The sequence below is a fragment of the Lithobates pipiens genome, unplaced genomic scaffold (genome assembly GCF_037356315.1).
Source record: "Lithobates pipiens isolate NorthernLeopardFrog02 unplaced genomic scaffold, aLitPip1_a1.2 Scaffold_1, whole genome shotgun sequence".
Taxonomy (NCBI): Eukaryota; Metazoa; Chordata; class Amphibia; order Anura; family Ranidae; genus Lithobates; species Lithobates pipiens.
Window position 1 is genome coordinate 18,596,658 of NW_027507685.1, and position 15,000 is coordinate 18,611,657.

At 46.2% G+C, this 15,000-nt stretch overlaps 1 protein-coding gene across 1 annotated transcript in view; it reads left to right on the top strand.

Moving 5' to 3' along the window:
* ALG13 (ALG13 UDP-N-acetylglucosaminyltransferase subunit) overlaps positions 1-15,000 on the top strand; it is a 273,986-nt gene that overhangs the window by 33,487 nt on the left and 225,499 nt on the right. The window contains exons 7-8 of the mRNA XM_077485629.1: positions 14,065-14,124; positions 14,887-14,937. Of these exons, the coding sequence (XP_077341755.1) occupies positions 14,065-14,124; positions 14,887-14,937 (111 nt within the window). The remainder of the gene's footprint in view (positions 1-14,064; positions 14,125-14,886; positions 14,938-15,000) is intronic.

The window sequence follows — 15,000 nt, forward strand, 5'->3', positions numbered from 1 at the left end:
CACAAGAAGTCATGCAGCCCAAAAAGAGGTGAATAAAGTCCTAGCTTTGACAGAACACAACATTCCTTGCCTATCAGCAATTTCAATTTTTGAGGCGTATTACGCCAGCAATTATTTCCGGGAGAATGATCTCTTCACCCCGACATCTTCCTAGCAATATGTCAGATGGCGTATTCCGGACATGGACCTATTCGTGTCCAGATTCATTAACGAGGTCAACAACTTGAACAAGGGGTCTGCTAGCAGGTGGAACAGACGCATTAGTCTTCCCATGGGATCCGTTTACACTGATCTATGCATTTCCTCCAGTTCTACTACTTCCACGCCTTCTCCGCAGGAACAAAAGGAGGCGATTCTGGTGGCCCCAGCGGGTCCCAGAAGACTTACTGAGATCATAAAGATTGCAGTCCGGTATTTTATCCTACCTTTACGGATGCAAAATTTAACAGGTCTGACTGTTGAATCCCACTCTAAGCCCCCATTCACACCTGAGTGTTTTGTAGCTTGAAGCTACAAAACGCTGGAGGGGAGAAAATCTATTCTTCTCAATGGAGTTGGTTCACATCTCCACTCCATGTCGCCTGAAGCTCAAACAAGTTCTGGACCCTTTTTTGCCGCTTCAAATCGGGCAAATTTGGGCTTTTTTTACATTGGTGACCTTTTTTGCCTGGTAAATGCCACAAAATCGTGCAATTTTCTTGCCTGAAAACGCTACGTTCAGGTTTGAATGGGGCCTAAAAGATCGTGGGTGATCTCCTTTGGTAGTGTCTACTTTGATTAATGCCATGAAGCGCCTTCCAGAATCACTTGCTATAGAGTCTGGAAGGCACATGTTTCTTGGCACCTCAGGAAGTTTGTCATAGGCAGGATTCCTGAATCCTGATGTCCTGCATATGGAATCTGAAATGAAGCTGGCCTTGACTTCTATCAAGATCCAGATCCTGGCCTTGTCATTGTTTGTTTTTTCCTATGTCCTTTTGCTTCCCACTCTGCTTGCTTAACTTATTCAGGGGATAACAGTTTATTCCCCCTATCAAGCCACCTCTAAATGGTCTTGTAAGAGCCATATTTCTTCAGGCATAAGAATCAGATGGGTTTTATGTCCTCATCCTGAATTCCTACCAAAGGTGGTAACGGGTTTTAATTTAAACCAAGATATTATTCTTCCTTTCTCCCCAGAGCATTAATCCGGGGAAGAGAAAGCACTACATTCTAATGATGTAGTAAGAGCGATCAGTCTATTGAAAGGTGACCACTCAGGTTCACAAAACACAGGTGTTGTTTGTACTGCCAAGGGGGTCCAAGATGTGGACAAACAGCATCAAGATCCACTATTTTCCAAATGGATTTGTAAAGTGAATGTTTAACTGCTTCCCGACCGGCACACAACAATGTACATCGGCAGAATGGCATGGACAGGCAAATTGGCGCACAAGTATGTCCATTTGAAATTGCCATCGTGTGCACGCCGGCACCGCGAGCGTGCCGGTCTGGAACCTCGTGAGTCCGACCACAGGTCCCGTGCACTTCATCGCCGCAGGGATACCGGCGATCGGCTCATGGGGAGATGCTGATGTAAACCGCATCTCCCCATTCTGCCTAGCAACAAGTGACACTGATCTCTCCTCCCTGTGATTGGCGCAGAGATCAGTAATCTGTAAATCCCAGCCACACCCCCAGGACACACGTAACCCCTACACTGCCACCTAGTGGTTAACCCCATTCACTGCCAGTGTCATTTACACAGGAATCGGTGCATTTGTATAGCAGTGATTGCTGTATAAATGACGATGGATCAAAGTACTTTATAACCACCCTCAGGCGTCGGTAAAAGTGAACGGGATGTCTGGTTCCATTTTCCATTTGAAATTGGGAGGAAGACAGGGGTGTCCTGTCACCCCTTCTGTTTGTATTGTCCCTGGAACCGTTATTGGCCTCCATCCGAGATAACCCAGACATAGAAGGGATTAGGGTGGGAGAAGAAGAGCACAAACTCGCAGCATATGCGGATGATGTGGTGTTCTACCTCACCAACCCAAGGATCCTGATTCCGAACTTGCTGAGGATGTTGGAAAAATATGGTGAAATCTGGAATTTAAAAATAAACCTCAGTAAGTCTGAAGTTTTAAACATTAATATTAAGGGACAGGAAGAGGTAAGACTCCTTAAGGAATTTCGGTTCCCCTGGTGAAAGGAGATCAAATATCGGGGAGTCTACTCTGATCCTATTAGCATAAATTTTCCTAATAGTATCCTAACAACTATATTCCATTATTAGATGAAATTAAGAGAGAAATAAAAAAAATCTCAATATGCCACCTCTCCTGGTTAGGGCGGATCAATGCCGTCAAAATGGTTCTGGCCCCAAAGATTTTATACAAATTCCAAATGTTGCCTATCTCTCTCGCCCTAGTTTTCTTCAAGACACTAAAAGGGCTAATCTCGAGGTATATCTGGCAATATAAAAAAACAAGAATAGCTTGCACGGTACTGAGCAGGGAAAAAAAGGGGGTCCTTGCAGTCCCAGATTATTAAAATATTACAATGCGGTGGTTCTTACACGAGTGGTGGAATGGGGTAAAGAGGCAAATGATAAAAGGTGGCTAAGTGTAGAAAATGCAATGAGTCGAGCACAATTAGGACAAATAATTTGGAATCCCCCACAGTATAGGTCTGTAGGCTTAAATACACATGAAATAACACGTAATGCACTTAAATTATGGGATCGAATACACGCACAAAATAATTGGAGTTATAACTCACCTTTGATTTTTCTTAAAAGATAATGACTATTTTACACCTGGGAAACAGGAGGTGGGGGGATAATTGGATAATAAAAAGCAATGCACAAGTAAAAGATATTATTTATAGAGGTAAAATAAGCACGTTTCAAGCACTGAGGATGGACACGGAATTTGAGGATTGATGCCTGGCGGTACCTCCAGCTAAGTCACTTTATTGCAAAATTACCCCATCCAATTCGAAGTGACGAACAATATAGTCCTTTTGAGCGGCTATGTCTAAGAGGTAAATCAAAAAAATAATATAGCTCGAATTTATAAAATTCTATCAGAGGGGGAAGGACTGAGGATCCGATGCAGTACACAGATTATGGAGAAAATAATGAAATTAACTCATAGTGCGACGGTAGACAATAAGATGATAGAGACGAATTATAAATGCCTCGCAAGGTGGTATGCGACCCCAGATAAAGTGGGTAGATATGTAATCGCGCAATCTCCAGAGTGTTGGCGGTGGGGTGTAAGGCAATGGGAACAATGGCCCACATCTGGTGGGATTGCCCGATTATTAAAAAAAAATATTGGAAGGAGGTTTTGGATTTAATAAAGGTTGTAACAAATAAAAAAACAGAGGATCCTTGGACCGTTTTGTTCCATGGGACAGATGGTGCTATAAGGCAATATAAGTCTTCTATAATTCCCATACTGCTCAGTGCCGCTAAAAGCCTAATTCCAAAAAAAATGGCGGGAGCCTGATAGCCCTAAAATACGGGACTGGATATTCCGGGTAAATGAAATGCAGAACATGGAGTGTCTTGATGAAGAGGGGGAGGAATTCGTAACCGGAGAGGGGTATCTGGGCAAATGGGCATCATGGATAGAATTTAAAAACTCATGGAGATATGTAGAGGAAATCGTAAAATAAAGGCGGGAAAGATAAGTTGGCAAAGGTGGATTAAACATTGGACCTCGAGAGATTACTGTAAGGGAGGGGAGGGGGGGGCATTGGAGGAGGGATATTAAATGTTAAGTTTGGTTGTAAAAGATATTAAGAAAAGATTGTGTTAGTGGCAGAATGTATTTTATACTCTTCTCACAAGAAAAAAACTAAATAAAGAATAAAAAAAAAAAAAAATAAATAAATAAAAAATTAACCACCTCAATACAGTGCACTTACATCCCCTTCCTGACCAGATCAGTTTTCAGCGCTCTCAGTTTGAATGACAATTAGTCATGCAACACTGTACCCATATGAAACTTGTGTCCTTTTTTCCACACCAATAGAGCTTTCTTTTAGTGGTATTTAATCACTAGTGGCTTTTTTTTTATTTTTTGTGCTATAAATAAAATAAAACGTAAATTTAGTGGAGAGGAGAAAAAAAAAAAAAAAAAAAAGACGAGGGTCCCAAAAATGTGTCAATGTTCGCCACAATATCACAGTCACAATAAAAATCGTTGATCGCTGCCATTACATGTAAAAAAAAATAAAAAATAAAAATGCCGTAAAACTATCCCCTATTTTGTAAACGCTATAACTGTTGGTCCCCTGATGTACATGAAAGAAAAGGATTTTACAGGTAAGCTGTTATAAAAATCCTATTTCCCTAGAGGACATGGGGCAGTTACTCAGGGCAATCTATGCCTCTGAGGATATCCCAGAACCTCCAGTTGAGGCAACATCCCTGGATAAGATGTACAGGGGGTTGAGTAAACATCAGTCCAAGGTATTCCCAGTTCATCAAACTCTGAAAGAGTTACTTTTGAGAGGGTGGAAGGACCTGGAAAGAAAGGTCCTTAAGCTCAAAACTTGGAAGAGGAGCTTTCCCTTTGGGGGGAAGAGAAGTTCAAGACCCCCAAATCTCTGACCCCAGCCCTGTCACATGTCTCTGAGATCTGATTTGTCTTTTGAGGACTTGGGTAACATTAAAGACCAAATGGATAGAAGGGCTAAAACACTACTGCGAAGAGCGTGGGATGCCAATGCGACAGCCATGGCTCCTGCCTGTGAAGCAAGGAATGTGGATGCTTGGCAGGCTCTCCGACCATGTTACTAGACGGAGTAAGTCCAAAGAAGTCCGACTCTCTAGAGATGAGCAAGGCTGTGGAATACGTGGCAGATGCGGCAGTAGAAACTGTTAAGACCACGCTAAAGCAGCGGCCCTCCTTAACCGATCCGCGGAAAAAGGGGGGAGAGACTTTTTTTTTCGTGTAGAATAGGCTTAGAGTGATCCTTACTTTGGAGACCTTGGGCTGGATAGTGAACTATTAGAAATCTTTTTCCATCCAATAAAAAAAAAACCCTTCCTTGGATACTTGGTGGATTTGGGGGCTCAAACTTTCTCCCAGAGGATAAAAGGTTAAGTGCTATCATTGTTTTCCTCTCTAACGGAACCCAAGGACTGTGCTCGCAGACAGGTTATGAGGGTCCTAGGTTATTCCAGCGGTTCCCTAAGCTCAGCTCCATTACAGAGAGTTGCAGTTCTTCCTACTATACTCCTGGGACAGAAAGGGGGAGTCACTGGACGGAAAGGTGTCCATTTCAGCAAGGGTAAGGGCCTCCCTAAATTGGTGGCTGGGCCAGGACAGGATCACGCTGGGTTGTCCCTGGGCCCAGTGGAACCCTATAAGTATAACCACTGATGCTTTGGGTTGGGGCACTCACTTGGGGGACATCCCAAGCACAAGGATCCTAAACCCCCCCACCCAAGCAAGGGCCTCCTCCAGCCACAGGATTCTCCTTGCGGTGGGTCAGGCATTGAAGGCTTTCAGAGACTAGAAGTCCAAATCCTGTCGGACAACGTGACAGCTGTCTCTTATCTGATTCGTCAGGGTGGCATGAGGTCCGGAAAGCTACTGAACTTGGCTTTACTCTACTCTAAATTGGGCTGAAGGAAACCTTCAGTCCATATTGACGGTCCACATGAAGGGGACCGCCAATGTGGTGACAGATTTCCTAAGACAGCCCATCCTCCAGGGGATATGGGAATTGAACCAGGATGTATTCCTCCACATAGGACAGATGTTTGGATTTCCAGAGATGGACCTTTACCCCCCCCCCCCACAGAGGGAACCGAAAGTTGGAGAGCGTTTTCTCTCACCAGAGAGGGGGATCGCAGGGAGTTGGATGCTCTGTTGGGACTGGGGTTGCCACCTAGCATATGCTTTCCCTCCACTAATATCGGGTTCTACAGAGGTTGGCCCACTCGGAGTGCAAGCTGAATCCTGATGGCCCCACAGTGGCCAAAGAGGACATGGTTTGCAACTCTGAGAAAATGGTCGGTTTCTCCTTCACTCCATCTCCTGCCTAGGTAGGATCTTCTTCTACAAGGGCCAATCCCTTCCCCGATCCAGGGTTCTTCAAGTTGATGGCATGGCTCACGAGGGAGATTCTCAGAGACCAGGGATGCTCCAATAGAGTAATTTGAGAACCTCCTAAGTAGCCGGAAACCGGTCACTAGGAAGATCTGCTCCAAGAATCTGGAATTTCTTCTCGCGCCTGGTGCCAGGTTAGAGAGGTTTCTAATCCTTCAGTGCCAGTGGTACTTTAATTCTTACAAGCTGGAGTGGATCAGGGGATTGCCCCGAACACCCTGAAGGTACAGATGGCAGCCCTGTTTGTGTTTCTGGACCAGAGGCTTGCGCTAGAGCCCCTGATTAAGAACAAGGGAGAGGTTGACTAATTAAATAGACTCGCACCATGGAATCTAACGCTGATCCTGGCGGCGTTGATGAAATCGCCTTTCGAACCAGCTTAGGAGATCTCGGTAAAATTTTTGACGCTTAAGTTAGCCTTTTTTTATTGGTCATCACTACAGCCAGAAGAGTAAGCGACCCTCAGGACCTATCAATTAAGGAGCCTTTTCTGCTGGTACTGGAAGATATAGTGGGTCTTGCCTCAGCACCACTCTGCCCAAGGTCGCATCCCAGTTTCATAGATCTCAAGAGATCATTTTGCCCTCCTTTTTGTGAAATCCTGAAAAAACGAGGGAGAGAAAAAATATATAAATTATTGGATGTCATGAGGTGCTTGCTGACATACTTGGAGTGAAGGATTTCAGGAAGTAGAGTCATCTTTTTGGTTCTATTTAGTGGCCTTAGAAAGGGAGGGCAGGGGGCGTGGCCGGAAGCCGAGGTGGACGGACGCACTGGAGAGGAGCTCCGTGTATCCCCGTCTGTATCCACCGCCATCCGCACTCAGGATTGTCTGCTGAGGCCCCAAAACGGCTCATCCTGAGTGGGGTGGCCGCCCGGCTCTGTTTGCGGGCGGTATTTTCGTCCATCGGCGCTCTCGCCATCCGCCGCCTAGCGCACGGCCGGCGCCACGTTAGGAGTCTCATCGCCGCCATCTTGCGGCCTACCTCCTTCGACGGGCCCTGCAGGATTCGGGCTCCATCGAGCAGGCAGACGCATCTGCCCACCGCGCAAATCGGAGGCTGAGTGCACCGTCAGCGCAGCGCCTACAGCGGCCTTTCAGAAGGTGTCAAGGAGCAGCAGATCTTCAGGCTCCTGGTGAGCTCCGGCGGCCATCTTGCTACACCCAGGGCCTAAGGTGAGGAGAAGCCCTGGCAGTTTATTGTTCCAGTTACCCCCGCTGGCCTGACTCTGCACTCTGAGCAGGCAGGCAGGACCACAGCCCTCTGCCTCTCCCCCTACCTCTCCCCCTGCCTCTACCCCCAGCTGCATACTGAGGCTCTGGCCTATCTGGCGGCCATGTTGGGACTCCCGAGACTTTTTCAGTGAGCCCTGCTCCTACCTCCTTCCCTGATCCCTCCACTTCGCCAGCGCATTCTATCCCCCTGGAATCCTCTTCCTCATTTAGGGACCCCACGTTACCCTCTATACCCGTGTGGTCCCTCTACCTCATGTGCTTCATTCTCTGCTGTGGGGGCCGCACCTTTGGTCCCATAGGATGAATGCCATGTAACTGTTATGTCGCCCTAAGCCGCCTTCCTACTCCCCTCCCCCCCCCCCCCCCCTACAACGCATAACCAGCATCTTTACAACGGGGGACAGCACAATTGTCTGACTTCTAGTCCAAACGCCTCATGGTGAAATACGGGCCAAAACATCCCACTCAGTCACAATCTCCAGACCTGCGACCCTCACAGACACTTGATCGCTTTCTGAGCAGACCTACATCCCCTTCCCCAACCTTGACAGCCACCCTGTCCGCACAAAAACGCCTTCTCAAGGGGGGTCGCAAAACGCTTCTCAGCTTTCCTCGGACGCCGCACCAGAAACAATGGCCGCCCCTGTCACGGTAGAAGTCCTTGACGACAAACTTAAGGCCCTACTGCAAGATCTGACCAGCAACGTCTCTAAAGAAATGGGAAAGCTTGCACACGAACTACGGGGAGAGATAGCCCAAATTGGTGAACGCACCGATGTCTTGGAAACCAAGTTTGATGATCTGATACAATACGTTCACGTGTTGGAAGATAACGCTGGCCTGAAACAATCAATCTCCCAGCTTCAATCCCAGCAAGAAGACTTGGAGAACAGGGAACGCCGTCAAAATTTACGTATCAGAGGCGTGCCGGAGACCGTTGGCGAGGGAGAGATTAGACCTTATCTTCTCAGCTTGTTCAATATGGTGGCCCCCCGGATTCCGGACATTGACTGGAGACTGGATAGGGCGCACAGATCTCTGGCCCCCAAGCCCCCAACGGGTGCCAACCCCAGAGACATTATAGTACGCTTTCATTACTATGACAGTAAGGAGGCTTTAACAGTGGCTACCAGCAACAAATCCCGCCTAGAGTTTAAGGGGGCGAAGATACAGATTTTCAGCGACTTATCTCCGATCACCCTTGCCAAACGCAGAAGCTTCCGACCGGTGACTACGCACCTACAGAATAACCAACTCCCGTACCGATGGGGTTTCCCCTTCCGCCTATCCGCCTCAAAAGATGGAATCCAATACTCCATGAGAGACTTACAGGAAAGTGAAGCATTTATCCGCAGCCTTGGTCTACCACCGATTCCAGATGAAGATCCCACTCCTCTTCCCGTGACGCCTAAACCCACCTCCATTCCAGGACGGCTCTGGACCCCCGCTCGGCAGAGGTCGCAGAAGAACTTTTCTACCCCCCCAACGCTCACCATTTGCCAGACACCCTCCCTGAGAGGGACCCATTTCCCAAACCCTGGTTGGGATTGACTTCGGCCCCTATGTCACCATGTTCCCCTGTTCTGGGGTTAGCCTTGCCCGTAATTATGGGTTTTTCATCACTCCTATGGACTAGAGTAAAGTTGAATTGTCGTTTTTTTTTTTGTTTGTTTTTTTTTTGGCTATCTTTAGGCGCTGTCGGAAGGTGGCGAGGGGTCCCACTCCAGATGAGATGGAACCCCTTGTGTGCCTCCGTTTGTTCCTAGGCTGTGGACTCCTGGGTGGTTTTTACCCACCCAGGCTCTCTTTCCCCATTTTTTTTTTTCTTTCTTTTCTTGTTATAGGCCTTTTTTTTTGGCCTATTTGCTGTTTTTGACCTACATTGCTCAAGGTATTGTATAACCTTTTTCCTTACAGTTGATGTTATATGCATACATCTGCTTTTATCCCACAGGATACACCATGGTTTATATTGCCTAGTTACTTCTTACGGGTATTTTTGGTTACTACATGTTTGTTCTGCTTACATTGCATTAATGCCAATCCATACAGATGGCTTTAAGGGTTCTTACTTAAAATGTTAAAGGCTTGAACTCTATTCATAAGCGCTGGCTGGCTCTGAAAGAGTTCAAATCTTCAGCTGCAGACATAGTCCTGGTCCAGGAGACTCATTTCTGCCCTGGGGGTTCTCTTAAATTTGCTGCTAAACACTTTCCGAATTTTTTTTTGGCTTCTGACCCCTCTGGCAAAGCAGGGGTTGCAATCCTGATTACGAAATCTTGCCCGTTAAGGGTAAAATCTTCGTTTATAGATCCCCCATGGTAGATGTATCCTCCTGGACTGCGAATATCTCTCACGCTCTCTTACTGTGATTAATGTGTATGCTCCTAACTCGGGCCAAATCCAATTTCTTTCTGACTTATTGGACAGCTTAGGTAAATACGCTCAACCCTTCATGATCATGGGGGGGGGGGGGGGGGATTTCAACATGGTCATGTCTCCTAGGAGAGACAGATGCTTTTTCCTTCCACTACCTCATCTAAAGTGGAACGTCAGTCCACCACATTTCGTAAACTGATTAGAACCCATAATTTGTTGGACATATGGAGAATCAAACACCCCACTAGCAGACAATTTTCATTTTTCTCCCCCCCACATAAGATGTACTCCAGACTGGACCACCTTTTTATATCAGCACCTTTATTGACATCGGCGGTGGCGTCGGAGCTGAACCCCATAACGTGGTCAGATCATGCCTCGGTTCAGCTTGACTTGGCTTTTGCCTGCTCCATGCCGAGAACCTGTCATTGGAGACTCAATGACTTTCTCCTCCGCAACCCCATTGTCGAGGCTCAACTGTCCCAAAATTTATCGGAATTTTTTCAACTGAATGAGGGCTCAGTGGCGGAGGTGTCCACCCTATGGGAAGCCCACAAGGCGTTTTTTAGAGGTGCGTGTATCTCTGCCGGCGCCCGCTTAAAGCGGGACTCGGCAGCCCAGAGGCAAGACGCCCTCTTACAGCTCCGTAAAGCTGAAGATCTGCTTCTGGCTTCCCCTACGGTGACCCGTCTGCGCACAGTCACAACCCTCCGTAAGCGTTTGAAATCGCTAGATATGCAAAAATGTTCTAAGGCCCTAATTTGGGCAAAGCAGACATTTTATGAGTTCGCTAACAAACCCCACAGGATGCTAGTAAACAAGCTTAAACCACGTCCTTTTCAATCTTATCCTAAACTCCTCCTCCAGGCTGACGGCTCCCCGACCCATTGTCCTTTGACGATGTCCAAAGTTTTATGACAAATTGTACAACTGTTTAGCTTCTGACCCTAAACACTTATTCACTCGAGGCTTTTGATTCTTTTTGCTCCCCTTTAAAGTTGCCTAAACTATCACCGTCAGAGGTAGCCACCCTTAATGCAGATATCTCGACAGAAGAGTTGGCAGAAGTAGTGAAGGAACTGCCCTTACATAAGTCCCCTGGGCCTGACGGTCTACCATATCAATATTATAAGACTTTCCTTCCCATTCTCGGCCCCCACTTATTAAAACTCTACTCCTCCTTACAAAAAAGGGGTCACTCCACATTCGCAATTCTTACACGCTCATATTAGTCCTTCCGAAACCGGGCAAACCCCCATCCCTGCCAGATAATTACAGGCCCATTGCCCTACTGAACTCGGATTATAAAATCTTTACAAAAATTCTAGCCAACAGACTTTCTTTCATAATCCCCTCCCTTGTTCATAACGATCAAGTGGGTTTCGTTTTAGGTAGACGGGCGGGCGATAACACTAGACGTACCATTGATCTAATTGACACGCTCGATAAAACCTCCCGCTCTGATCTTATTCTCAGCCTAGATGCCCAAAAGGCTTTTGATAGGCTTGGGTGGCCCTACATGTTTGCCACACTTGCACGCTACGGTTTTTCAGGCTCCTTTGTATCTGCCCTTCAAGCCCTCTATTCCCATCCCACCTCACAAGTTCAATTGGCATCCTTCAAATCCCCAACGTTTACACATAGCAATGGTACCAGACAGGGCTGCCCCCTTTCCCCCTTGTTTATATTGTGCCTTGAACCCCTGGCAGCACGCATTCGGGAAGACTCGGACATTAGGGGAGTCTCTTGAAGACGGAAAGAATACAAGCTGTCCTTGTTTGCAGACGACATATTGCTTACTTTAAACCTCACACCTCACTCCCCAACCTCCATGCCCTCCTAGAAACGTTCGGTAATATATCAGGATACAAAGTTAATACAGCTAAAACCGAAGCGCTCCCCATTCACATCCCTCCCTCTCTCCTCACCGCTTTACGCAACACCTTTCCCTACCAGTGGCGCTCAGACTCACTCAAGTATTTAGGCATTCATTTAACGGCGTCCTATCGCACACTATACCAGGCTAACTTTCTCTCTTTAATTTCAGAAACGCACAGTCTACTCCGTAAATGGATGGAATGTCCCCTATCCCTTTTAGGTAGGATAAATGTCCTCAAAATGGCGATACAAAAATTTAGGGAGTATCTCTTCGAAACTTTGCCAGTTGCCCTTCCCATGCCCCAGCTTCGCAATATCCAGAGGGCCTTTACTAAATTCATATGGGGAGACAAAGCACATAGAATTGCCCATACGGTTGTCTTCGCACCGCGCTCACACGGAGGTCTGGGAGCTCCCGATATTATACGATATTATGCGACTCGCCTATCTACGACGGTTTCCTGGTCCTCCTTTTCTGCGACGAGTCGATGGGCGGAGATAGAAATGAGCATCACTGACCCGGTCTATCCTTGTTCTATGCTATGGTCTGACTTATCCTCTTCTATACTACAACTCAGACGTATTTGCCTAGCCCCTATGCTATTTACTCTGGATATTTGGAAAAAATGCCACAAGAAATTCTCTCTCTCCTCCCCCTGTCCACCCCTTTTTTAAATGTTACCCACAACCCGGACATACCTAACAGTCCGTCCACAGTGGCTATGACCCCGTGGACTCAAGCAGGCATTTTCCAACTTCGCCACTTAGTTCACCCAGTGTCCCGCAAACTTTTATCTTTCCCAGACTTACAGGACAAATTCGACATTCCACAACGGTCCATTTTCACTTACCTTCAATTTAAACACTACTTTTGCTCCGTATCTCCTGCCATGAGCCTAGAGAAACCTAACGCCTTTGAAATTCTGTGCACCCAGGGCTCACACCAGAAGGGTCTCATATCCGCTATTTACAGGATTCTTCATGACTCATTGCCTCCCACTTTGGATTCTCACCTTTATATGCGGAAGTGGGCCAAAATCCTACCCGCTACCATTTCTCTCCCTCAATGGCAGGAGATCTGGACTTCCATCTCCAAAGTTTCGAGATGTGTCGAACAGAAAGAAACTGCTTATAAATTACTAATGTTTTGGTATAGAACCCCCGAAGTTTTACATAAGTATGATCCCTCACTGTCTCGTTTATGCTGGAGGTGCCTACAGGATACCGGCACACACCTTCATATCTTTTGGGACTGTCCACGTATCGCATCCTTTTGGTCTATGGTCCAATCCATTCTCCAATCAATACTGAAAAGAGATATCCCACTGACTCCGACACATTACCTTTTAGGCCTTCGGATCCTAGATCTCCCTAAATATGCTAAAAAACTGATGGCTTTTATACTCCTAGCTGCCAAGAGAGTAATACCGGCTCATTGGCTATCTCCCATACCTCCCACGCAAGCACATGTGGTCTCGTCCATTGCGCACATGCGTAGGATGGAACATTTGACGGCAATAGCTCATGATTCCTTGCCTAAATTTTTTAAGATATGGGACCCATGGGATACCTCCATGTTCAACCCAGAATCCTTTGTTGCCCCTTGTGCCAACCCTTCCTTAAGTAACCTTAGGGAGATTTAATATCTTGTTTACTGCATTATATCGTATCAGACGAAAGACACCCGTACTTGCCCACATGTCTGGTTTTCAATGTTTTGACCCGTTTTTATCTTCCTCTTTCAGTTATGCTATCACCATTGTATACAGCTTCATGGTGTATCCTGTCACTTGACCTAATTGTAACCTACAATATGGTGCCCCTACTATGTCTAACCAATGTTATTGACTACTGTACCGTATTTATGACGTTTTTGTACCGTTTACAAATTTTTTTTCAATAAATATACATTTAAAAAAAAAGAAAGGGAGGGCAGGCATCTAGATTTACTTTTGCTAGGTGGATCAGGCAAACCATAGGAATGGTTTATGAGCAAACGGGTTCCCCAGTACCAGTTAACTTTAAAGCCCATTCAACAAGATCTTTGGCAGGCACTTTGGGCAGAAAGAGCTGGGGCCTCAATATAACAATCTGTCGAACAGCTGCGTGGAGAAAGTAGGAAGCCTTCTTGAAGCACTATAGCATGGAACTGCTATCCCCCTCAGGATCTGACTTCTTGTAAGGAAGGTCTTACAAGCGGTGGTCCCACCCTAAGGTAGGCCTTAAACTTCTTGTCCATCCTCTTCAAGTGTGCCGTCCTGGAAAATGACTAGCGAAAATTAAGTTGCTAACCAGTAACTGCTTTTCTAGGCCATCTTCCAGGATGGCAGGCCTACTTCCCACCCTTGGTTTGATGTAAGTACTACGTAAAGGGTTTCATTCTGGCACCCGGAAAACCTATTCCTTTGGGAGAACTGAGGGGCCTTTTAACTTCGTGTGGTGTTTGTTTCCTGTCAGGTGGACCAGTCATCTCTCAGGTGTGCCATTCTGGAAGATATCCTAAACAAGTGGTTACTGGTAAGTAACTGTCAATTTTTTGATTCTTATTTTAAACATTTGTACAGTTCTATACTTAAATTTTGTGTGTGCTGTTAGTGCAGTAGGAAATCTGCTTTACTGGTTAATCTCTAGGGGGTGAACGCCATTATTTACTAGTGTTGATGTATTGGTTCAACTGAGATCCTTCTATAAAAACTACAGAGATTTCATGCCCTAAAAAGGAAGTAATAAACCATTTCCATATTGGGGGTATAGTTTGTCTTATCCAGGTACAAGGAATTTGGCCCCTTAATCACTGTGGCTATAAATTCGGCACATCATTTTAAAAGTAGTAAAAGTTTCCCCCCCCCCCCCCGCAAAGTAAATGCATAATATGCTAGTACTGCGCTGTTTCCACTGCAGGGTGCATCAATATTTTCCCCTCTTCCTTCCGGGGGTGCGGGCTTCGGTTCTGTGACTGGCTGGAGTCGTGTGATGTCACCCCCACGCATGCGCGAAGGAGCAGCCAGTCACAGCACTCGCTAGTTCAGAAACGGCACAGGCGATTGCTTCTTCACAGTACATTTTCCGATGACATCACTGCAGTTTACAGAAAATATCTCCTAAATGGTACATGTTTAGGAGATATTTACAGTCCCTATAGGTACAACTTATCAATGGAGGTTTACAACTTCTTTTGGGGAAAATGGCCTGGTGAGGGGATTGGGGGGGGGGGGGGGGGGGTTTCTAGCATGTATTGCACCATTATGAGAACCTTCATCTTAAATTTCTTGTTCCTAGTATGTGGAAGGTCCTTTTGAAAAATACCTGGAGCGGTTGGAAGACCCCAAGGTAAAACATGACTGCTTATTGTGGGTAATTGCACACAGATTGATTTGTTGTTTGTGTGATTGA